Here is a 26,310-nt window from a genome sequence, read left to right on the forward strand (position 1 = left end):
GCAGTCGTGAGTGCAGAGAAGGCTGACAGGCTGAGGAATGAGGAAATGAAAGTGAGTGTCAGGTTGTTTAGGTGCAGTGAAGGGCGGAGTTTGCCGTCAGCCAGCAGGTTACCTTCACAGAGTCATTTACACTGGGAAGTGTGGACAGGACTGTCCCTCATCTCACAGGAACAAATTCAGCGAGTGTCACTGAGCCTGCGCTCTGGAACAAGGGTTTGGTTAACAAACTGTTTCCCAGAAGTCTCTGACTGAGCCTCTGAAGGCACACAGGTAACCCTGCAGGACGTCCTGCTCAGCTGGATTCCCGTTTCCTGTGAGTCTGAACAAAAGCTTTATTTTATTTACCACATTTAAACTGAAAGATTAAGTAAAGCATTGATAGGCTGACCAAAAACACTGAAATCCTTCCTGTTCAAGCAAAGAGAGGGAGAGACTTCCTGTAAATGAGAGGGGAGGAGCAAACATGACTGAGATACATGAAAACAGGAAGTAACAGAGTTCAGGGTCTGTTTGGAGACAGAGCTGCGACAGGGTGAGTGTAAACACCTGTACCTGCATGTTTTGACCACATCTGTGCTCAGCATGGTGGCATGATTCAGTCTGAAGGCAGTGAATTCGTGTTTCATGTGTTCAGCTGCTGTGGATCCTGACAGGGACGTGTTTAAACTGGTTGGGCTGATTTAAAGCAGGAAGTGCTGGATGATGTGACGAGTGTTAGTATGAGAGTGGAAATGGGTCAAAGTTCATGAGGAACCAGGATGATTCTTTCCGGAAACATCAGGACGATCTGACCAACAGCTGTGCTGAGCTCAAAGTCAGAGTTCTGGCTGTCATCAGGTTTAGATCATTTACTGAAGGAGTAGAAATGATCAGTAAAATTTATATTAATGATTTCCTGGTACCTCCAGGCATTGCTTCCTTGTCTCGTGATCTTTATAGATCTCTGTCACTTGTTCCTCCAAATATTTTGATTTAAACTGCCATCACATTTCATTATTTATTAACTGAAGGTGCTGGAACCAGCAAACTGTATCACTTGTAAACAAAAGTTTGAGATCATCTACCGTAGATATTTTATAAAGGATCTATAATTGTCATAAAATACTATCTGTTGTTATTAAGTCGGTAGTTTGAGTGAGGAGGAAGCTTCACAGCAGCTGTGTGTTTGTGGTGGACCTCTCAGAAGAAGATGATGGAGGAAGAGGAGGGCAGAGGAGAGTCTGCAGACCTCAGTCCTGGGTAAGAGAATCGAACTGATCTATGTTTGTTTGTTATCTTAATTAAATGTATTTGCAACTGAACACTGAAAAACAACTACAATTATAATTTAGTTTTCGTACAGTCAGGGGCTCCTGGGCTGTGTGCACACCTGTGACCCTGTGTGGATCAGAGAAACTCCAGTATATAAATCATTACAGACGTCTGTACATCTTCATGCTTATGAGTCTATGTGAACTTTTAACCACAGTTATGCAGTGCTGCGAAAAAGTTTTTGTCCTTGCCCTGATTTTCTTCCTCTCCATCTTTTTTTATAATCTTACATTTACTTTTTTGCATTTGACACGATTAACATGAATTAAAAGAAAAGTTTTATAATAATTTTATTTATTACGTGGGAACCTGTCCAAATCTACCTGGCTCTGTGTGAACGAGGGAGAAACAGTTTATTTTACAATCTGCTGAATCAAAAAATTACTGAAATGAAACCTGTTTGACAAAGTAAACTAAGCTACAAAACCTCAAAAAGAGGCACATCATGCCACGATCTCAAGAAACGGGGCTTAACTGGGATTGATGTTGTGGTGTGACCTTAAACAGGCTGTTAATGTGGACCACATCTCTCCACAGTGATCTGAAAGACTCATTGGCAGTTCTTGTAAATGCTGGATTGCAGATCGTTTCACACAGGACCAGATAGGTTTGTAAATTTATTTGGTGACCCGAGACATGTGTGACCAATAAGGAATCAGAAAGGGGGAAATGCTTTCTCACTGGACTTTATATCTTGAAATTGTTTCTAAATAAGTGACAGTAAGGTTTAAAACAGCAGTCAACATATCAAGTAGGAGCAGGAAACGTGTGTCAGCATGAGAGCTAAAGCTCTGTATGTAAATCTCTACCACACATTTTAGAGCTCAGTTCAAACTGAACTATGCCAAGCTAAATGTCAGTGAAGGTTCTCTGTCATCCAGGTCATTGTAGACTAAGGAGCTTGGAAAGAAAAGCATCTGGACTTCTTTAAGTTGCTTGAAGACGTTTCACCTCTCATCCGAGAAGTTTCTTAAGTTTCTCAGATGAGAGGTGAAATGTCTTCAAGCAACTTAAAGAAGTCCAGACGCTTTTCTAGCCAAGCTCCTTAGACTATGCCAAGCTAAGCTGCGCAAGGTGGCTATAAAACAGTGAACGACATAAGCAGCTGTCTCTGAGAAAGGCTTTTACTGTGAAGTCTCTCTGCATTTCATATGAAACTGCAGGCAGACCACTGATTAATAGACCAGGCAGACAGGAAAAGCAGTTCATTAGTGTTATAAAATAAAAGCTAGCATCACCACAGGAAGTAACTTCACTTTTACCGACTCTGTGACCATCACAGATTCTGCAAAGTGTCATCAGATCTGGATCTTCTTTCACTAACAGGCAGCAAAAGTTTTATTGATGATGAAATGTGTTTACAGAGAGAAGAAGATGAAGGAGCAGCTGTCCTGCTGTGCTTTGTGTCAGGACGTCCTGAAGGATCCAGTCTCTACCAGCTGTGGACACTGGTTCTGCAGACAGTGCATCTCCTCATACTGGGACCAGTCTGCTTCATCAGGAGACTCGTCCTGTCCCCAGTGTGGAGAAAGATCCAGAAGCAGAGCTGGACTGCAGACAGCCAGTCAGAGCAGCTGTGTACAAAGTAAGACTGAACATCTGTCTGCTGATGGACTCATTTCTGAAAACTGGACTTCTTGTTGTGTTTTCTTTCTATTCATAAATCCATCCCTCTGGGGCCGGGTCACACTAAGCAGGGATGGCCAATGAATCAATCAATCAATCAATCAATCTATTATGTCTAATTGTTAAATGTTGTCATTGTGGGTCTTACATTTGTAAGTCTGAGTTCAATCTATATGATCAAAGCCATTCCTTTGATCCTGACCACCTCTCCAGCCACTCTGTGCTGGCGGAGGTTTTATTGTATCTGGAAGATCTGTTTCTTGTGATGTTGCTTCCTGCTTTTATGATCCTTTTGGTAAGCAGGAAGTCATGCATACAGAGACACACACACACACACACACACACACACACACACACACACACATTCTCACCTGCATACACACACACACACACACACACACACACACACATTCTCACCTGCATACACACACACACACACACACATTCTCACCTGCATACACACACACACACACACACACACATTCTCACCTGCATACACACACACACACACACATTCTCACCTGCATACACACACACACACACACACACACACACACATTCTCACCTGCATACACACACACACACACACACACACATTCTTGCACATGCATACATGCTTACACATACACACACATAGTGCCTTGTCTTAGAACCATTGGGGGGTTTTACGGTGGGAGGTGCTTGTGCTGTGATGTGTATTGTAACTGTCATGTCAATAAATAGCTACGGGGACAGCTGCTCTTGGAAGGACACAAAAAAAAGGATTTGAGCTTCAAGAGCTGTTTCTTGACCTGTGTTCAACTTGAAACAGTGTCCTTTCACCTAGTAAGGCAAAAGTCAACAGTCCTCCAGCCGACGCAGGTGGCCTTGAAGGATATAGTAATGATAATAATAATAATAATAATAATAATAATAATAATAATAATAATAATAATAATAGCCAGTGAAGCTGCTTCAGGATCGGGGAGATGTGGTGGGTAGAGGAAGTCCTAGTAATATTACGAGCAGCAGAGTTCTGGACACGTTGGAGCTTGTTAATGGATTTTTGTGTAAGGCCAAATACAGGGAGTGCAGAATTATTAGGCAAATGAGTATTTTGTCCACATCATCCTCTTCATGCATGTTGTCTTACTCCAAGCTGTATAGGCTCGAAAGGTGTGGTCTAATGACATCAACACCCTATATCAGGTGTGCATAATTATTAGGCAACGTCCTTTCCTTTGGCAAAATGGGTCAAAAGAAGGACTTGACAGGCTCAGAAAAGTCAAAAATAGTGAGATATCTTGCAGAGGGATGCAGCAGTCTCAAAATTGCAAAGCTTCTGAAGCGTGATCATCGAACAATCGTTTCATTCAAAATAGTCAACAGGGTCGCAAGAAGCGTGTGGAAAAACCAAGGCGCAAAATAACTGCCCATGAACTGAGAAAAGTCAAGCGTGCAGCTGCCAAGATGCCACTTGCCACCAGTTTGGCCATATTTCAGAGCTGCAACATCACTGGAGTGCCCAAAAGCACAAGGTGTGCAATACTCAGAGACATGGCCAAGGTAAGAAAGGCTGAAAGACAACCACCACTGAACAAGACACACAAGCTGAAACGTCAAGACTGGGCCAAGAAATATCTCAAGACTGGTTTTTCTAAGGCAGCACGGTGGCACGGTGGTTAGTACTGTTGCCGCACAGCAAGAAGGTCCTGAGTTCAATTCCACCATCAGGCCGGGGTCTTTCTGTGTGGAGTTTGCATGTTCTCCCCGTGTTTGCGTGGGTTCTCTCCGGGTACTCCGGCTTCCTCCCACCGTCCAAAGACATGCAGCTTGTGGGGATAGGTTAATTGATTAATCCAAATTGTCACTAGGTGTGAATGTGCGAGAGAATGTGAGTGTGAATGGTTGTCTGTCCCTGTGTGTTAGCCCTGCGACAGACTGGCGACCTGTCCAGGGTGTACCCCGCCTTTCGCCCTATGACAGCTGGGATAGGCTCCAGCGCCCCCCGCGACCCTGAAAAGGATAAGCGGAAGCGAATGGATGGATGGATGGATGGTTTTTCTAAGGTTTTATGGACTGATGAAATGAGAGTGAGTCTTGATGGGCCAGATGGATGGGCCCGTGGCTGGATTGGTAAAGGGCAGAGAGCTCCAGTCCCACTCAGACGCCAGCAAGGTGGAGGTGGAGTACTGGTTTGGGCTGGTATCATCAAAGATGAGCTTGTGGGGCCTTTTCGGGTTGAGGATGGAGTCAAGCTCAACTCCCAGTCCTACTGCCAGTTTCTGGAAGACGCCTTCTTCAAGCAGTGGTACAGGAAGAAGTCTGCATCCTTCAAGAAAAACATGATTTTCATGCAGGACAATGCTCCATCACACGCGTCCAAGTACTCCACAGCGTGGCTGGCAAGAAAGGGTATAAAAGAAGAAAAACTAATGACATGGCCTCCTTGTTCACCTGATCTGGACCCCATTGAGAACCTGTGGTCCATCATCAAATGTGAGATTTACAAGGAGGGAAAACAGTACACCTCTCTGAACAGTGTCTGGGAGGCTGTGGTTGCTGCTGCACGCAATGTTGATGGTGAACAGATCAAAACACTGACAGAATCCATGGATGGCAGGCTTTTGAGTGTCCTTGCAAAGAAAGGTGGCTATATTGGTCGCTGATTTGTTTTTGTTTTGTTTTTGAATGTCAGAAATGTATATTTGTGAATGTGGAGATGTTACTTCCAAGAACATTCAGCTTTGATATTAATGAGTTTTTTGGGTTCATTGAGAACATGGTTGTTGTTCAATAATAAAATTATTCCTCAAAAATACAACTTGCCTAATAATTCTGCACTCCCTGTAATAGTGAGTTACAGTAATCAATTCGAGAGATAACAAGATTATGGACAAGAATGGCAGTGACATGAGGAGTGAGGAAAGGGCGGAGGCGATTGATGTTACGGAGTTGAAAATATGCTGCACGTGTTACATTATTGATATGTGAATTAAAGGATAATGTGCTATCAAGAATGACACCCAAGCTTTTCACAGAGGGAGAGATAGGGACCAGCGAATTATTGATAGTGAGAGGAAAATCGTTAATTCTGGATAGCAATCGTTTAGTGCCGACCAGGAGAAGTTCTGATTTATTGCTGTTGAGTTTAAGGAAGTTGGAGGAGAACCAGGAATTGAGTTCTGCTAAGCAGAGGGTGAGGGAGGGTGGAGGAAGAGTAGAATCGGGTTTGGTAGAGAGGTAAAGCTGGGTGTCATCGGCATAGCAGTGGAACTGAATGTTACATTTACGAAAAATGTGTCCGAGTGGAAGAAGGTAGATGATGAAAAGGAGGGGCCCGAGGACAGATCCCTGGGGCACCCCAGTAGATAGAGGAGAAGGCTGAGAAGTGAAGGATTTTAATTGAATGAACTGAGTGCGGTCAGACGGGTATGATTTAAACAAGGCTAATGGAGTGTGAGAGAGACCAATAGAAGCTAATCTGCTAAGGAGAATGGGATGAGAGATGGTGTCAAAGGCTGCACTCAGATCAAGGAGAATAAGGATGGAGAGGAGACCAGAATCAGCTGCCATGAGAAGATCGTTTGTATTTTTATAAGAGAAGTTTCGGTGCTATGCAGAGGACGGAAACCAGACTGGAACTGTTTGTAAAGGTTATTATCAGTGAGGTGTAGATGGACTTGTGAAGCAACTATTTTTTCAAGAATTTTTGAGAGGAATGGTAGATTGGAGATAGGACGGAAATTGTTAAAGTTGTTGGGATCTAGACCTGTTTTTTTCAGGATTGGGGTGATGGCGGCAACTTTGAAAGAAGCAGGAACAGTTCCAGTGGTGAGTGAAGAGTGAATAATAGCAGATATGAGGGGAAGGAGAGGGGGTAGACAGGCTTTGACAAGGACAGTGGGGATAGGATCAAGCTGGCAGGTACAAGGCTTTGATTTGTGGATGAGATCAGCGATATCAGTTAAAGACGGAAGTTGAAAAACAGAGGAAGTGAGAAGGGGTGGAGTTAAGACAGAGGAGCATTAGGGACCAAGTCTACGTGTATTTTATGGTAAATGGCCTGTATTTATATAGCGCTTTACTAGTCCCTAAGGACCCCAAAGCGCTTTACATATCCAGTCATCCACCCATTCACGCACACATTCACACACTGGTGATGGCAAGCTACATTGTAGCCACAGCCACCCTGGGGCGCACTGACAGAGGCGAGGCTGCCGGACACTGGCGCCACCGGGCCCTCTGACCACCACCAATAGGCAATGGGTGAAGTGTCTTGCCCAAGGACACAACAACCGAGACTGTCCAAGCCGGGGCTCGAACCGGCAACCTTCCGATTACAAGGCGAACTCCCAACTCTTGAGCCACGATCGCCCGTATGAATTATGAATTTTTTTAGTGAAGAATAGCATTAGAGAGTCGCAGAAGTTAGATGAGTAGAGATGAGCGGGCAGAGAATCAGGTGGCCTGTTGAAGGAGCTGAATAATGAGAATAGGGTCTTGGTGGAGTCCTCACATGAACAGATAGTGGTAGAATAATAGGCAGATTTGGTTTGACTGATACATTCCTGATAAAACAGAACATGATTATTAAACATATCCTTATGAATAGTAAGGCCAGTTTTCTTGTAAAGACGTTCAAGCCGTCGGCCTTTAGCTTTCAATAATCGGAGTTCGGGGGTGTACCAGGGTGCAGAGCGGGAAAAGAGTACAGTTCTGTTTTTTTGTGGAGCAAGAGAATTCAAAATACTACTGAGGCTATGATTATAATTAAATACTAGATCATCTTGAATTGTTAAGAGACAAGCAGCTAGAGAGCAGAAGAAATGATATCGAGATTTATATTCTTGATATTGTGGAAAGAAATAATATGAGGATTGTTAATTATGGAGAAAGTCATGTGAACATTAAAGGAGAGAAGTAGATGATCAGAGATTGGCAGCTCGTCAGCTGTGCAGTTGGAGGGGGTAAGTCCAGAACAACAGACTAGGTCCAAAGTATGGCCCTTAGTGTGGGTAGGGAAGTTTTTGTATTGTTTAAGGCTGAAGCTATCAAAGCAGGATAAAAGGTCTTTGGTAAGAGGATGATCGCAGTTATCCACATGGACGTTGAAGTCACCCAGCAATATTATATTAGGGGAAACAGTAGCTAGGTTGGCCAGCAGATCAGCAAAGTCACTTATAAAAACAGAATTAAATTTTGGGGGGCGGTAGATGACAGCTATGACAGTTGGGGCATGGTCAGAGAGTCAAACCACAGTCCCGTTAACTGGGAGAATTGTTGTTCCAGCCTTCGGGCCTTCTGGCTGGTGCCCGAGGGGTAGCCGCATTAATGAAAGTGGTGGTTGTTTGGGTTAGTGTAAACAACCTGCATCCAATTTTAAAGCGGATCTAATGTCCATCACTGGTCACCAGGTCTGTCAATTTCCTGTTGAAGAGGCGTGAGTACTCACAGCTGGCCCATCATCAGTCATGTCGGCAGGCCTTGTGGGGGTTGGAACAGCTGTAGTCGCTTCCTTTGTTCTTTGATAACCCAGGTCTGAGCCAGCACCGATCAGCCAGAACTCTGTTATCATGGTTCAGAATAGGTAGTTGTCATTCAATGTCTTCCTTCGAGAGTGTCGCCAGGCACACGACGCAACTAACCATCGAGTATCCAGCAGCAAATGTCTCTTCGGGACAATTGGGCTCTCTCCCTCCCTTCGTTGAGGGACCAGTTGATCAAATCCATAATTTTTGAAAGATGCATCCGCCTCCCCCAGCTTGTCTGGGGGAACACCGAGGTATTCCTATATCGGCAAGAGATATAATCTCTCCAGTATGTCCTGGGTCTGACCCGGGGCCTCCTCCCAGTGGAACATGGCCAGGACAACTCACCCAGGAGGGATCCTTGTCAGATGTCCGAACCACCTCGACTGGCTCCTTTTGATATGGAGGAGCAGCGGCTCTACTCTGAGCTTCTCCCAGATGGTTGAACTCCTCACCCTATCAGTAAGGGAGAAGCCTGCCACCCTTCTGAGAAAACTAATTTCTGCCACTTGTATCAGCAAAGTAGTTCTTGAGTTCACTGCTGACGACCATAGGTGAGGGTAGGAACGTAGCTCAACTGGTAAATAGAGCTTTGTTTTACACTCAGCTCTCTCTTCACCAAGACAGGCTGGTACAGGCGATCAATACACCCGCAGCATCAATCTCCCTCTCCACTTACTGGTGAACAAGAATTCTCCACTTGGGGAACTCGTCCTTCAAGTCCTTTAAAAACACCCTTCAAAAAATACTCAAGGGGAAACAGTCAAATGCTTTCCATAAAATACATATACACTGGTTGGGAAAACTCACATGCACCTTCAAGTGTGCTTGAAAGGGTAAAGAGCTGGTCGAGTGGTTTGCAATTGCTGCATTCCGCTTGGCCTGTTGGTACCTGTCAGCTGCCTCAGAAGTCTCACAGGCTAACCGAGCCCAATAGGACATCTGGTTTGGGGGTTACCACCACATCAGGCACCAACCACCATGTGCTCACAGCTCTGGGCAGTGGTTTCGGCAATGGAGGTGCTGAACATACTCTATTTGAACTCATTTCCCCCGACAGGAATGCTGTCAAAACTCTGCTAGAGTGGGAGTTGAAGATCTCACGGACCGGTGTCTCTAGAAGGAATTCCCCATGCACACTCAATATATGTTTAGGCACAGGTCTCGCCTTTTTAGTGTCATTATTTTTTTTGTTTTTCAGCAGATGTTGGTCTGCAGGAGGTTTTAGATGAACATAAGATCAGTCTGAGGAGGAGATGTGTGCGTGATGAAACAGGAAGTAGAACCCTCATCAACACCATCTACACTGAGCTCTACATCACAGAGGGACAGAGTGAAGAGGTTCATACCCAACATGAGGTGAGGCAGCTGGAGACAGCTTCCAAGATGGACGCCCTCCATGACGCTCCAATCAGGTGCCAGGACATCTTTAAAGCCTTACCTGACCAACAGACACCCATCAGAGTGGTTCTGACCAACGGCGTGGCTGGTGTTGGAAAAACCTTCTCAGTGCAGAAGTTCACTCTGGACTGGGCAGAGGGCTTGGAGAACCAACATGTCAGTGTGGTGGTTCTGCTTTCATTCAGGGAGCTGAACCTGATCAGAGATGAGCAGTACAGTCTTCTGGAGCTGCTCCATGTTTTCCATCCAACATTACAGAAGGTCTCAGCAGAGAAGCTGGCTGTCTCTCAGCTTTTGTTCATCTTTGACGGCCTGGATGAAAGCAGACTTTCATTGGATTTCACCAACAGGAAGCTGCTGTCTGATGTCACACAGAAGTCATCAGTCAGCCAGCTGCTGACAAACCTCATCCAGGGGAATCTGCTTCCCTCGGCTCTCGTCTGGATAACTTCCCGACCCACAGCAGCCAATCAGATCCCTCCTACATGTGTTGACAGGCTAACAGAAGTACGAGGCTTCACTGACGCCCAGAAGGAGGAGTACTTCAGGAGGAAATTCAGTGATGAAGAGCTGTCCAGCAGAATCATCTCCCACATGAAGACATCCAGGAGCCTCCACATCATGTGTAGTATCCCAGTCTTCTGCTGGATCACTGCTACAGTTCTGGAGCACATGTTGACTACAGAGCAGAGAGGAGAGCTGCCCAAGACCCTGACTGACATGTACTCACACTTCCTGCTGGTTCAGACAAAGAGGAAGAAGAACAAGTACCACGAGGGACATGAGACGAGTCCACAGGAGCTGACGGAGGCTGACAGGGAAGTTCTTCTGAAGCTGGGGAGGCTGGCGTTTGAACATCTGGAGAAAGGAAACATCATGTTCTACCAAGAAGACCTGGAGCAGTGTGGTCTTGATGTCACGGAGGCCTCGGTGTACTCAGGAGTTTGTACAGAGATCTTCAAAAGAGAGTGTGTGATCTTCCAGAAACCAGTCTACTGCTTTGTTCATCTGAGCATTCAGGAGTTTCTGGCTGCAGTCTACATGTTCCACTGTTTCACCAGCAGGAAGACAAAGGTGCTGAGGGATTTTCTGGATATCTGGCATAATATCCCATCACTTATTGAGCTCCTTTCAGAAACCATGAGAGAATCACTGAGAAGTAAAACCGGCCACCTGGACCTGTTTGTCCGCTTCCTTCATGGCCTCTGTCTGGAATCCAACCAGAGACTCTTAGGAGGTCTGCTGGGTCAGACAGAGAAAAACCCAGGAACCATCCAGAGAGTCATCAACAACCTGAAGATGATGAACAGTGATAAAATCTCTCCTGACAGAAGCATCAACATTTTTTACTGTCTGATAGAAATGAATAACCTCTCAATACATCAGGATATCCAAGAATTTTTGAAGTCAAAAAACAGATCAGAGAGACTCTTTGAGATCCACTGCTCAGCTCTGGCCCACATGCTGCAGATGTCAAAAGAGGTTCTGGATGAGTTGGACCTGCAGAAATACAACACATCAGACCAAGGACGACACAGACTGATTCCAGCTGTGAGGAACTGCAGAAAGGCTCGGTGAGTCCAGATGTGATCATTTACACCATAAATCAGTGTAGACTGGTAGATTTGTTTTTAATACGTAGACAGTACAAAATCATTTTCTTTTGTTTTAGTTTTACATTCAGCTTTCCTTTGGTGAAAGCAAAGCTCAGCAGTTTTTCACACGGTAAAAGGAGTATGAGGCCACTCATACTTAGGGGGTTATTGTCATTGGATCCTTAGAACATCTGGGTGGATGATGTAGATGATGGTGGTGGCTCAGTTTTTTGGTGATTAAATACAAAAAATACATAGATTTCTGTAATTGTTGGATAACATTTAAATAATATGACAGGAAAATGCAGCCATTTAAAGTCACTTTAAATCTAGCTGAAATCAATTTATTTTGTTTTATATTTATTAGAAGGCTCAATCATGTGTTGTTGTGAATGTATTTAAATGTAACATTCACTGGCTGGTAAAGATTTTGTTTTCATCTGGATGTGGGAGACTTGCTGTGTCTTTCTCTGTCAGCCACTGTGTTTGTATAGAGGTGGAGAGCAGTTACCTTATTCTGTCTCAGGCTCATAATTAGTGACATAGTGAGTGGTTCAATCTCCATGAATCACTGGAATAATAATAATGGATTGGATTTATATAGCGCTTTTCAAGGCACCCAAAGCGCTTTACAATGCCACTATTCATTCACTCTCACATTCACACACTGGTGGAGGCAGCTACAGTTGTAGCCACAGCTGCCCTGGGGCAGACTGACAGAAGCGAGGCTGCCATATCACGCCATCGGCCCCTCTGGCCAACATCAGTAGGCGGTAGGGTAAAGTCTCTTGCCCAAGGACACAACGACCAGGACAGAGAGCCCAGGGATCGAACCGGCGACCTTCCGGTTACAGATACGCTTCCCAAGCCCCTGAGCCACGGTCGCCCCACAAACACAAACTGCCTACACCAACAGAAATAGCCTCTGCTACTCCAAAACTGCTCCAGATGACCTCAACAACAGAAACTGTCCTTGCTGCTCCTCCACACACACTTGAGCTTTTTTGCATTAATGTACACTCGGTCTGTCTTTATAACACAGATTGTATATTTTCTATAATCACAGACTGGCTCAGTGTGGACTCTCAGAGACTCACTATGAAGTTGTGGTCTCAGCTCTGAAGTCCAACCCCTCCCATTTGACAGAGCTGGACATGAGTGGAAACAAGCTGCAAGGTTCAGGCGTGAAGCTTCTGTGTGCTGGACTGGAGAGTCCAAACTGTCGACTGGAGACTCTGAGGTGAGTTCACTGACTGCAGCTGTTGTTTTTTTCTATATTTCAGATCTTTGATTCATGTTTGAAACTTTCTTTAGTTCCTAAATGTTCAGGATGTGTCTGAAGACAAATGTGAAGAAGTTTGAGTGCTTTCAGAAATGTTGTCTCTTGCCAAATGACTGAACAACAGTTTTTCCTTTTGGCTCCAAATAGAAGTGACAGGCTATTATGAGGATTTTGATCTCACTCAATTAAACATTTAAAACATTCCGCTTTGTTTTTCAAATTTTACTCCACTCAGCCATTTAAACTAATTGTCATTCAGAAATCATAAAAAATGAAACTAAATATTGAAGCTCACTATTTCTATTATTGCTGGAGAAGCAACATGTTCATTCAGTATCAGCTTTTATATTCTCAATTTTCTGCTGTGAACACATTATGAATACTGAATGACTTCAAACAGGAAGTCAATTTGTTAAGCTGATACCTTTTACATTTTTATTCAGATTGGAGAAATGCAGTTTGTCAGATATCAGCTGTGATTATCTGGCCTCTGCTTTGAAGTCCAACCCCTCCCATCTGAAACATCTGGACTTGAGTCTTAACATGATGCAAGATTCAGGATTGGAGCGGCTATGTGGTTTTCTGGAGGATCCACACGGGGGACTGCAGACTCTGAGGTTAGACGCCACGTTTTTATGATATGCAAATCCAGAGAACTTAAATTTTCAGTTCTATGGATTTAACAGAATTTTATCTTACTGTAGTAGTAAGTCATTACCAGTTTACTGGGTAAGAAGCAATTAACATTAATCACACACCAGTCAAAACACCCAAAAGTTCATTTTAACTCTCAAGAACTTATTGACATTTAATGAACAGCATAGATGTCCTGCCAGTGTCAGTGTGTCTCTCCCTGCAAAGTCTTTGGGGTTTTTTCTCTTACAAAATATTTTATAAGTAAGTAAAGTTGATTTATTAAGTGCTTTTCATACACAGGTAGTCACAAAGCTCTGTGCAAGGTTAAAATAAACAGAACGTAAAGTACCAAAACAGACAATACAATGTAAATAAAAAATAAAAATAAAAAAAATAACAACAACAACAAAATTGCTCAACAGAAGGCTTGTTAAAATAGAAAAGTTTTAAAGGATTCCACAGAGTCCACCAAATGTAGCTGTGGTCGTAGACTTCCGGTGCCCGAAGCCAGACTCAATAACCAATGTACTTTAAAAGAACCGATCAAAAGACTTGTTCCAAGGTCTCACCAAACTCCTAGTACACCTGAGTTTTGGCATCAGCCGCTGCCAAAGCTGCACTCTGCCTGGCCTGATGGTACCTGTCAGCTGCCTCTGATAACAGATAACACTCCTGTATGTATAATGTGTAGGTACAAAAATACTTTAGTCTATTTGGTGTAGATTAAACTTGCTCAGAATCATCAGATTGAGTATGTAGACTGAATGACCCAGAGGTGTACTGAGGAGTACAAGGTGAACAGGAATAGAGACAGCATATAGTCCATTGTTGAGCTCCTGTATAAGAATTAGATAACTTTATTAATCTCTAAGGAAATTATATAGTTACAGTCACTCTAGGGCAGGGGTCTCAAACAAACGGGCCATTTGCGGCCCACGTCACCTCTGCTTGCGGCCGGCATATAGATGTGAAGAAGAATTTTTTTCAAAAAATGATTTAATACGACGGCAGAGTGTTACAAGCATGGCCCTTTAAGACTGTAGCCTCGTGGGCGGTGTAGTCCGTGCTGCAGGGAGAACATGTGGGACCGCCCCTCCCGCTGTGTGTGTGTGAGGGAGGGAGAAAAATGGAAAGTCGAAAAGTACGAGGTGCTACCGAGCAGAAACGGGAGATGGAAGCAGTGCCTGACCAGCCCAGTTGTAAGTAAGCTGTTAAGACTCGACTGTACACCGTGTTCGTGTTTTCCTCCGAAACAATCAAGTTCTGCTGGAGCAGCCTTTCAACGCCTCTCTCTGTCTCTCGCTAGCAAAGTTGACCCAGACAGTAAAGCTAGTTCCCGGCTACGAGCCCGACACAGAACCCGAAGTATTAGCCAGAGGTCTCCTTACCACGGTTCGGAGCCACGGACCTGGCCAAGGTAACAAGGGAGTGCAAACATGTTGAGGGCTGTGTTAGTTCAGTGAGAGATTTATTTGTAAAGAAAACAATTTTCACTTGCCGTCGAAAACTAATGTGTACGCTTATGCCTGCATTTTTATTTTGTTAAATACAAACAAAATTGTAGCAGAAGTGCTGCCACGTGTCTGGCCAGAAAGAGCTGTTTATTTGGTAGTTCAATGAAACTACTGTACTATACCGCTGAGTGACTGTCTTCTGCTTGTCAAATACATTTCATTGCATTTTCATTGCAGTTAAGAGTGAGAAAAAAAATTGCGTTCATGTTTGAAATTTTGTCTTGTTACACAGTATTTGGAATTAAATAAAACAAACAAAACACTACATTTTAGGAAATATTAGTGGGTGTTTTCTTGTTTGTTTTTTGTACTACTTGAACACTAAAGTGGCCCTCCAATGAGATGACAGTGCCAGAAGTGGCCTGCGGCTCATTTGAGTTTGAGACCCCTGCTCTAGGGCAATAACAGTAACAGACTGAACTGAATTAAACAATATAATATATTACAGACTTTAGAAAGATATAAGAAATAGCTCTAATATATACAAATGGCTCAATTATAGATCCATCCATCCATTCTCTTCCACTTATCCTTGTCAGGCTCGCACGGGGGGCTGGAGCCTATCCCAGCTACCATAGGGCGAGAGGCGGGGCACACCCTGGACAGATCACCAGTCTGTCACAGGGAAACACATTTAACCGTTCACACTCAAATTCATAACTATGAACAATTTAGAGTTACCAGTCAACTCAGCTGGGAAGCTGAGGTAACCAGAGAGAATGCAAACTGGGCCAAATATACCATATACACATACACAAATATATAAATACAGATTATACAATAGGGATAAATAGAATAAACAGGAATAAGAATACCAGGGAATTGCATTTCAACTTTTGTGAGTCTATTACACCGTTGAATGTTAAAAGAGAGAGAGAGAAAAAATATATATAAATATGTAAAACATATTGCACAGTGACAAAGGCACTACACATTAGTTGTTCCCCCCTCCTTTGTCCCCCTGTTTCCCCTCCCTCTCCCCTCCAGAGAGGAGTTAAACAGTTTGATGGCGTGTGGGACAAAGGAGTTTTTAAGTCTGTTGGTCGTTGACTTGGGGAGAAGCAACCTGTCACTGAACAGACTCCTCTGGTTGTTTATGGCCATATGCAGATGATGCCCAGCATTGTCCATAATGTCCAACAGGTTCTTTATTGTAGTAGGCCACGAGATGACAGACTTCTGAGCATCACGTCTGTCCTGAAGATTGTCTCCTTGGCATCTTTGCTTAGGGCTTGTTATTGTGCTGCCATCACCAGAACCTCTGTGTTGTCTTTTTCTAGCCACTATTAGGCTTAGGCTATATGTGTCTGGTTCATAATAAATTACATTAATTAGAGTCTCACTGTTGGACACATTGCATCATATAATCTGAAAAACAGTGAAACCCTCAATGATTTAAACCAGAAACTGTCGAATAAGCTTTTTTCTTTTCCTCTTTATACAGACTGGAGTGGTGCAGTTTGTCACAGGTCAGCTGTTATTATCTGGCCTCAGCTATGAAGTCCAACCCCTCCCATGTGAAACATCTGGTCCTGAGGGGAAACAACCTGCAGGATTTAGGAGTGAAGCAGCTGTGTGGTTTCCTGGAGAGTCCCCGCTGTAGACTGGAAACACTGAGGTCAGACGCTATGTTTTAGTTATGTTAAAGAGGCTGCAGACATTAGGCTGATATTAATAATAAAATAATAATGGATTGCATTTATATAGCACTTTTCGAGACCCTCAAAGCGCTTTACAATTCCACTATTCATTCACACACTGGTGGAGGCAGCTACAGTTGTAGCCACAGCTGCCCTGGGACAGACTGACAGAAGCGAGGCTGCCATCGGCCCCTCTGGCCATCACCAGTAGGCAGTAGGTGAAGTGTCTTGCCCAAGGACACAACGACTGAGACTGTCCGAGTCGGGGCTCAAACCGGCAACCTTCCGATTACAAGACGAACTGCCAACTCTTGAGCCACGATCGGCGATCGCAGTATTATACTGATCTACAATCAGGATCTTCATTGTGCACTCTTCTTGTTTTTAGGTTCAGTCAGTATCTGGTGTGGCCACCATTTGCCTCACACAGTGTAAAACCGTTGCATAGAGTTGATCAGGTTGTTGATTGTGGGCTGTGGAACATTGGTCCACTCCTCTTCAATAGCTGAGTGATTTTGCAGAATATTGGCAGGAACTGGAACATGCTGTCATATACCCCGGATCCAGAGCATCCCAAACATATTCGATACTTCCAAATATTGTGTACAGATCCTTGCAATATGGGGCTGTGCATTATCATCCGGCAACATGACGGTTGTGGATGAATGGCACAACAATGGGCCTCGGGATCTTGTCACGGTATCGCTGTGCATTTAAAATGCGAGCAATAAAATGCACCTGTGTTCGTTGTCCATAACATACGCCTGGCCATACCAGAACTGCACCGCCACCATGGGCAACTCGATCCACAACAGTGACGTCAGCAAACCGCTCACCCATACGATGCCACACACCGATTGTTGCTGCAGCTGGTCTCAGATGATCCTAGAGGTGAACATGCTGGATGTGGAGGTACGCCTTTGGAGATGGCTCATGGCAGAGAAATGAACATTCATTTCATGGGCAACAGCTCTGGTAGACGGCTCCTGAAGAGTGAAGAAGAGCCTCAGAAAATGAGAGCAGAAGGAAAAAGGAACGGTCAGCTTTGTTTTTGATTGGCTGGAAGAGTGGAAGGTCAAAGATGTTACAGACACAGGAAGTGACCTTATAGTCAAGGCTGGAGCAGCTGGGCCGTTCTGGGTTTCTCTGATTTTGCTGTTCTGGTCCTGATGCTGTGAAACCAGAGGGCAGCATATACATATTTACTAGGGGTGCAACGATATTCGTATCGATATTGAACCGTTCGATACAGTGCTTTCGGTTCGGTACGCATATGTATCGAACAATACAACATTTTTAATTTATTTTATCAACTTTCCTTCTGACGATGCTGTCTGTGTTGAGTGCTCAGTGGATCTGCACTCGACAGTGCAGCCTAGGCGGAGTAGTCGAGTGCAGATTCACTGAGCGCAGGGCAAGCTAGCGAGACAGAAGTTAAGCTCTCCTTGCAACATGGCAAATTGAACCTCCCCCATCCTCATTCAGATCTGGCGTTTGGAACTATTTTGGTTTTCATGTGACGTATGACCCTGAAGGTAAGCGTGTCATGGACTAAAGTAAAACAGTATGTTGGATGTGCCACGCAATGCTCAATTACATGGGTGGGAGCTAGTGTGTTAGCGCAGTTAGCTCGTTAACGTGTTGGCCGTCCAGCCCCATGCACGGAGCGATCCGCGGTAGCTCGTTAACGGAGATTTGCCGTGTTGTGGCGTTAACGTCATTTCAACGAGATTAACCTGAAAGCACTAGTGGGAACACAACGAATATGACTGCACATTTACACTGACATCATCCTAGTGCAAACACAAGTGGAAGCAGACAAAAACAACAAGCATGCATGCTACAAACTTTACCCGAGTCATTTAGACAGCCGTTAGCACAGGATTCTCCTTATGGGGACCTGATATGTTTAATATGCTGCTGAGAATATAGCCCAGAAGAAGCGTATAGTATAGCTTTTATTTTGGAAAGAGACATTTCTCTGTAATAAACTCTCTTTTCCAAAGATGAGTGATTCCTCAATCAGATACAGGGCTCGCAAAATTTTTCCAGTCGGGCTACCAAAATCTATCTCTTCCCTGCCCGTCGGGCTATCGTAGGAAGGAAAAATATATGTCAATGCTTTTGCATTCTTTCGGAAATGTAGCTGGGTAATTATGTCATTGGCATCGGTGAGCCACTGTCAATATGTGACATATTGAAATCGCGTTTGAATTTGCGCTTGTTTTTTTGCTTTCACTTTGCAATCGTGCGAACTGTGTATAGAGAGCGACAGCACTGATCTGTGAGTGATGATAATTTGTGCACCAATTCCTCTGACATCGTCTTATCAATTGTTAGCTTACTATGCAAACATGACAAGTGAAATCTCCCGCAGCAAGCTTAAACATGTGAGAGGTTGATCGCGCAGAGAATCGCTGAGCATTATAATAATAATAATAATGGATACTTTATTGAGCCCCATGGGGAAATTACTTGTTTTTCTCTGCATTTGACCCATTCACTCAGTGAAGCAGTGGGCAGCCCACTAAGCAGGCGCCCGGGGAGCAGTGTGTAGGGACGGTACCTTGCTCAGGGGTACCTCAGGGTAGCCGTTAAGTGGATTCGAACCGCCGACCTTCCGATCATGGGGCGACCACTTTACCTACTGAGCTATCCCTGCCCATATGTGAGTCCCTGTGTAAAAGCAGCAGGATATATATTTTAGTTCTGCTGAGCCAAATAAGACAGGTCAGGGTGAAGAAGTGACAGCCAAAGAAAAGCTTACCACAAAACGGAAAAGTTATGACAAATCAGACTATAAGGCAAAAAGAAAGTGCAGCTTTATGGTTTCATGGACAAAAGAATTTCTGTGGCTGCAAAATGACGAGCTAAATAACCAGGGCTGCACATAAGTGGTCCGCAGGTGTGCATTCGCTGTCAAAATAAAAAACACGCACAAGATAAGAAGTTGCAACGCGTGTTTGCGTACATAAGATTTTCAGGAGGACAGACATTTGTTTAGAACTCTTAAAGATGTCGAAGAAGCTCCTTTAAGCAATTACTTTGGTGTTCCTCCACCTCCAAAGAAATGTCAGGAGTCCGAACCACAAAAGAAGCACGTGTTCTCGGAAAAGTAGTTGCAGGAGGTGAGCTGGCTTCAAACAAATGATGAACGCACAGAGATGTGGTGCAGAATGTGCCGCGAAAATTTAATAAATGACAAATTAAAAAGGCATCAACATTTTTTTTTGTATCGAAAAAATATCGAACCATGACACCAAAGTATCGAACCGAACCGTGAATTTTGTGTATCGTTGCACCCCTAATATTTACATATATGAAATTCTTTCTAACTGTTCTTTTAACCTTGAAACATAAAGGCCTGTGGTTGAAACAAACATGCGCACACACAAACACATATAAGCTGTTTGGATTATAAAACACTGAATGATTTCAATTAAAAAATCCAACACACATATCTTTCATTCGTTATTTAGGCTGAGCATCTGCAGTTTGTCACAGATCAGCTGTGTTTATCTGACCTCAGCTCTGAAGTCCAACCCCTCCCATCTGAAACATCTGGACCTGTGTCACAATTACAAGCTGCAGGATTCAGGAGTAAAGCAGTTGTGTGGTTTTCTGCAGAGTCCATACTGCAGACTGGAAACTTTGAGGTCAGTCACCATGTTGTGTGTGGATGTACATGATAAAAACATTGTGGTGGCATTAAACTGCAGATGTAGCCCTTCATGCAGAGTAGGCCCATTATGGCAAAATCTGATTATCTAACAAAATATTCATTATAAAAAAGCACCATGCAACCATGCAAGTTAAAAGAAATCAGAAAGAAAGTAAGGAGGAGGTGGTGAGGGACACAGGGTCGTCTGGTTTGGAGTTAGGCCTGAACTATAGCAGCTGTTTCTGACCACAGACGACCAGTGGTCCCTGTTGGCCCACAGCTTCTGGTGGGGCTGGTCAAGATTAAAGTCAGTTTCTAGTGTTATGAAAGTGTCTCTTTATTAATTTGGCTAAATCACTGGGCCATAACCATACTGTGGACCATTCACTCTTAATTAAACAGCCATGAGCATGGAAAACAGACAAATCCTAATTTCTCTGACACTCATTAGTATATCTGAGAATAAAAAGCAGTGAAACCACACGATCATAAGCAAAGATGAGAAGCAAACTGAACAGGTTAGATAAACACAGACCAGTATAGAGTCTTTGGTCCAGACTGGAACAGCTGTGTGCCCAGTTTGAGCTCTCTTCAGTGCTGTGACCTGACAGACCCAGAGGGGCCATCACATCACATCTAGAAGCTCCCCTAATGGAGCCACAACACATGTCCAATACTTAGTCTGTCTTGTTGGACCAACTGGAAGAAATGATTCAAGGACTTAGTCACAGAACAGAGATTCAAATCTCCAAAATCCAACTGGCTGCATCAGGACATATAGTCTGAAACTCTGCACAGTTTCCTGTTTGAAGCTGCTTCCTGTTGGCTTCAGCTGTTTGGAGTTTCCATTTTCTAAACTTCTACATTCTGAAGCTTCTTCAGCTCTGAACAGATGATGAAACACTGAATGATTTCAAGCACTTTGTCTAATAAACATAAGTGATTTCAGTTGAGTTATTTAATAAACTTGTGCTTTATTTTTCCTCCGCGTTTTTCTAAACTCATCTTTTCTTTATGCAGATTGGAGTACTGTTTTATATCAGCTGTTGGCTGTGAATATCTGCACTCAGCTCTGACATTCAACCCTACCCATCTGCGAGAGCTGGAGCTGAGAGGAAACAACCTGCAGCATCTACATGTGAAGCGATTGTCTGATCTTGTAGAGAATTCACACTATAGCCTGGAAACTCTGAGGTCAGTAAATGGTTGTAGTCAGTCAATGTTGCTTCAGTGGTAATGTATTAAACATGGTTAACTTCTCTAGTAATGAAGTGTGAACAAGTTTGTTGTGGACGTACCATATTTTCCGCACTATAAGGCACACTTAAAATCCTTTAATTTTCTCAAAAATCAACAGTGTGCCTTATGTATGAATTCTGGTTGTGCTTACTGACCTCGGACCGATTTCATGTGCTACACGGCGCTCAAAAATCTGTCAAAAATGTTTAAGTACGACTTTGGTAAGAGATGAAGCCGCACTGCTTGATGGATTGTTGGACCATTACAGCTACTGTAGTCAGGAGCCTCGTGGAGTAATCTGGGTCCTAAACTCCGTCTGCTTCAGGTCCCAAAGCCAAACGAACACTGCAGCATCACTGAGAGTTACAAACTGTCTAAATTCTTTCATCTTTAATAAAATGATCAGTGTTGCTGCTTTACCAGGTGTAACAATTAAGTTTAACATCCAGGCATCCATGAAAACAGGATTCATTAAATTTAACGGAGTTAGAAGTTAACAGGAAGTTAGCTCGCTAGCTTCCACCTAAACATGATATAGCATGTTCTGACTGAGAGATTTCTGAAATAATTCAAACGTACAGCTCTGCTATCACTTCCAACATAAATGAAGACAGAAAACTAAACAGCAGTGACGTTTGTAGGGTTACTGAAGTTTTTTCAAGTCTTTTCAAGGTTTGAAAGTGCTTGAATTTCAGATATGGTGCTTAAAAGTGCTTGAAAGTGTAACTGTATTTCATTCACCATAAATAACTATCTGATTCAATAGTTTTCTTATCAGATAGAAAAATAAAATGAGTTGCAAAATGTAAAAGCAAAATTTCCCCGCCTGGGCCTCTGTCTGGGTTTTTTTGGGGGTTTTTATTTCCTGTCTCGTTTGGCTCTGTCAATGGAAAATTGTATTTAGTAGTCAGTATAATCTTTTAGTGATATAAGTTTGCATATGGTAGAATACTGCATGTAGTTATTTGTATTAGGAAATATTCAACCATGTATACTTAGAGGCATATAATTAATTGTGTGTGATCTCTAACAGGCTGCAGGCTTGGGGTGCATCCCAGGAATGCACCCCCACGTCTGGGAGCATGAGAGCTCATACCTTGTTTTATTGTTTTACGGCAGGATTAACGTAGCTATGTCTGTTTTAGTTTAAGTGCTTCTTTACATATAGATGAACTGCTGGACTTCCTCACCATGTTATCTAGGGTGGGGGAGACTACCCCCTTTCCTGACCAAGGATGTACCTTTTGTGCTCTCATGACCCTTTGATCAGCAGGACACACACACACACACACCTACTGAAGTATAAATAAAGATTGGGGCAGTTTCTTAGTGCGAGTCTCAGTCTGGAGGCTGCCCTTGCTAGCAAGAAGTTCTGTGTGTTTCTCTTCTCTGAGTCTTTACTGAAGAAGTGTTTTAGAATATTTTCCCTAACAGGCTCTTTTGCATCAGAATTATTGTCTAAAGGCGAAGAAAGATGCCCAACGGATTTGCTTTACCAAATTGACCATCCCAGCCTTATTGGAAAGATACGGGACAGATTTGACTGGGGAAAAGAAAGGGGAGAAAGAAAGAGAGAGAAAAAACAGCAGGGAAGAGGGACGGGGATAAAGGGCAAAAAACAAAAACCAACAAAATAAGCAGACAAAAAATACATCTATCAACCACCTGGATCACCTGTTGAGAAAGAAAAACGAAAACAAGCAGAAGAAGACGAGAGCAATACAATAAACAACGGCATGATGATCTATGGGAATATAACAGTAAATACTAAATGTTAAACATTATTGTGCAGCATGTAATATCGACAGCGCACAGTGTGCTTTGAGGTAGGAGCCAAAAAGGGTGTAGTTTGTGTGTGTGAGCACCCGTGTGTACACCTGTGAGCATGGACGCGCTTGTTCTTAAAAGGTTCCTACATGTAATGATCTGATCTCCCGTGTTTTAAATGCACCTTAGAACAACACGCAGCAACACTACACATGAGCGAGAGGAGGGAGGTTTGGGGTCTTCACACACCCCTGTTCTCTGCTAGCCATCGGGGTGGGGGAGCTTGAAGGAGGTGTTGGCCGTCCGATTGGGGCCTCCCTGCTGCTGCAGAGCCTGGGACGGTCTGCTTGCCTCCACCCCGGGGGAAAGGGTAACATCTCCTGGGTCTAGGTGCCGTTTCCCCCTCCAGGGGTGAGGGTACCTGGACCCGGGGTATAGAGTTTGTTTGGGGAGTGTGATTGTGTGTACAGTGTCCATGTATGTCAGTCCCTACGTTGGGTGAGTGCTGAGTATTTGTATATGTGTGCATGAGGGTGGGAATGCATGTTTGTGTCTGTGTGTGCCTGTTTGTCTGTGTTTATATGTCAGGTCGGGTCTTAGACTCCACCTCTCTGGGAACTGCCAGGCCCTCCAAAGTGTGGAGGCCTATCTCCGCTCACCACACTCCCTGCCGGTGACTGATGCCCTCAGGGGTCGGTGCATTGGTGGTTCTTGGTGTCCGGGGCTGGGCGCTCAGGTATGTACCAGCTCACTCCTGGTGACTACTTGGCGGGGCCTGGTGCCTGTTACTCGGTCAGGCCTATTCCGGGGCAATGGGGGCCCTCGGGCCTCCGGCCTCTGGGCCTGCGGCTCGGTTCACTCTGGCACAGCTGGCTGCCGGCAGAGCCGGCGGGCACGCCACTGCAGCCTCCTTTGGCTTCTGCTCCGTGGCTACTGGGTGACGCCTCGTCTGGGGATCCTCAGCCCTTCCCAGGAGGGTGGCACAGATGCCCCTCCGGTGCTCCTCCTTGGGCTCTCGCACGCTGGGGCCTCTGGATGTCTGGGGCCTGGATCTCCTCCATGCCAGCTTCATGCCCTGAGGGACGGGGCTATGGCCCTCTACATCCTCTAGCAGAACATTACATGTGGAAACCTTTAGAATACAAGCGTGCTGATCCACACAGGTGTGCACACGGATGTTCACTGTTCATAGACATAAACTACACCTCTATTGGCTGCTATTTCCAAGCACATTGTGCGCTGTTGGTCCTGCTTGCTACACAACAACATTCAATATTTAGTATTTACTGCTGTTTACACTTAGCTAGATTAACGTGATGGTGTTGTGTTTAGTATGTTGCTCTGTTGTTTTTGCTTGTTTTCTCTTCTTTCTCTCAACGGGTGATCCAGGAGATTTGTTTTCTTTCTCTTTTTAAGTGCCCTCTCTCACTGTCCCTCTTCCCTTCTGTTTTTCTTTTCCTTCATCTGTCTTTCTCCCTTTCCTATCCCTCAGTAATGTCTGTCCCGTCTGTAACAACTGAAAATTAAATTAAATTAAAAAAACAAAAAACCATTGTCTGTAGCAAACACAAAACACAGGAAAATGTGTTAAAGAGTGAACAAAAACCCCAAAAAACAAAAATGTGTTTATCGTCAGCACCTGCACGTTAAACTACTTAAACATTATAAATATCTTCAAGCTCACACTGAGGCCTGTGGTTCACTATCAGCCACTGATAGTGTTGGGAAGGTTACTTTTAAAATGTATTCCATTACAGAATACAGAATACATGCCCCAAAATGTATTTTGTAACGTATTCTGTTACGTTACTCAATGAGAGTAACGTAACAGAATACTTTGGATTACTTAATATATTACCATGCTACATGAATGTACTATTACTGTGTGATTTATTACTATTACTGAAGGTTACTCGTCATACCAACGAGATGTTTAAATCTTAATATAAACGAGTAACAGTGGGTGGACATTAGGTAAGGCTGCACTTTTTACAGCGATCTCGTGTAGAAAACTATTTGTGCGTATATAAAACAGGTCAGCGGCTCCGAACTGTAGTAAAGGGACCTCTGGCTGATACGTCGGGTTCGTGTCGGGCTCGTAGCCGAAAACTAGCTTTACTTTGTTGTCTGGCTCAACTTTGCTAGCGAGAGACAGAGAGAGGCGTTGAAAGGCTGCTGCAACGGAGCTTATTGTTTCAGAGGAAAACAGGAACACGGCGTACAGTCGAGTCTTGATAGCTTACTTACAGCTAGGCTACACTGCCCATGGCTACATTCTTTAGGGCTGTGCCTGTAACACTCTGCCTATTGCCTTCATATTAAATAATTTTTTGAACAATAATTTTTCATTATGTGGACCGCAAGTAAGGGTGACATGGGCTGCAAGACTGAGATAAATGTGCTGGAAAAGCTTGAAATGGGACATTGAAAGTGCTTAAAAAGTGCTTGAATTTGACCCTGAAAAAAGCGTATGAACCCTATCTCTGGAAACACTCGTTTATCTCCTCTGCTCTTCCTCCTTCTCTGTACAGGTGGAGGCGATGATGGTAAACAGGACGGTGTGTGTGCTGAGAGGAGCAGCTGTGTCCTGATGATCCAGAGAGGTTGAAGCAGCAGCAGCTTGTGTGTAGAGACGCTCTGACTGGGCCATGTTACTGGGAGGTGGAGAGGAGAGCTTCATCCAGCAGTGACTGACAGAGGAATGAAGTGCAGATGACTGTCAGTGCTGCAGAGTGAACTGCTCTGAGAACAGCTCCACTGTCAGACACAATGTAGAGTCCAGCATCAGCCCTGTGTGTCCCTCTGGATCTGACAGGATCATCAGTGTATCTGGACTGCTCTGCTGCTGCTCTGTCCTTCTACAGTCTCTGCACAGTCTCTGTCTCACTCTGGCTTCAGACCCTCCTGGATCAAACTCACCAGGAAAGGTTTCAAACATCACTGATTAATAAACATAATGTTTTTATAAGATTGATGTCACGTTTTCATGTTTGTGTGCAGTTTCACTGTTTTTTTTATTAGAAATAATTAAATTGTTGCTTAAATTTATACAAAATGTCAGAAATCTGCACTGACATGAAGGTATAACTGGACATCTTTGACTACAGTTTGTTTTTGCCTTGTTTGGT

At 43.9% G+C, this 26,310-nt stretch overlaps 1 protein-coding gene across 2 annotated transcripts; it reads left to right on the forward strand.

Annotated features, from left to right (window-relative positions):
• Window positions 1-38: 38 nt before the first annotated feature.
• LOC146567809 (NACHT, LRR and PYD domains-containing protein 12-like) lies at window positions 39-26,150 on the forward strand. Of its 2 annotated transcripts, none has more exons than XM_085285698.1 (11): window positions 39-313; window positions 418-532; window positions 635-1,239; window positions 2,676-2,896; window positions 9,649-11,422; window positions 12,510-12,683; window positions 13,169-13,342; window positions 16,320-16,493; window positions 19,995-20,171; window positions 21,197-21,370; window positions 25,714-26,150. In XM_085285698.1, the coding sequence occupies exons 3-11, from the start codon at window positions 1,190-1,192 to the stop codon at window positions 25,724-25,726; spliced, it is 2,931 nt and encodes a 976-aa protein (XP_085141824.1). In that variant the 5' UTR covers window positions 39-313; window positions 418-532; window positions 635-1,189; the 3' UTR covers window positions 25,727-26,150. The 2 variants fall into 2 exon arrangements, with proteins under 2 accessions (XP_085141824.1, XP_085141825.1); XM_085285699.1 differs by having other exon boundaries at window positions 1,123-1,239.
• Window positions 26,151-26,310: the final 160 nt, after the last annotated feature.

This window comes from Mchenga conophoros, linkage group LG9, assembly GCF_057382185.1.
Source record: "Mchenga conophoros isolate Kocher_MC1m ecotype Shallow Benthic linkage group LG9, M_conophoros_male_GT1.1, whole genome shotgun sequence".
NCBI lineage: Eukaryota > Metazoa > Chordata > Actinopteri > Cichliformes > Cichlidae > Mchenga > Mchenga conophoros.

Excerpts from the sequence above, each read along its gene's own strand:
- LOC146567809 (XM_085285698.1), top strand. The coding sequence starts at position 1,190 with ATGATGGAGGAAGAGGAGGGCAGAGGAGAGTCTGCAGACCTCAGTCCT. Across the intron at positions 12,684-13,168 it reads TGTCGACTGGAGACTCTGAG|ATTGGAGAAATGCAGTTTGT; the intron begins GTGAGTTCACTG and ends ATTTTTATTCAG. Across the intron at positions 20,172-21,196 it reads TGCAGACTGGAAACTTTGAG|ATTGGAGTACTGTTTTATAT; the intron begins GTCAGTCACCAT and ends TTCTTTATGCAG.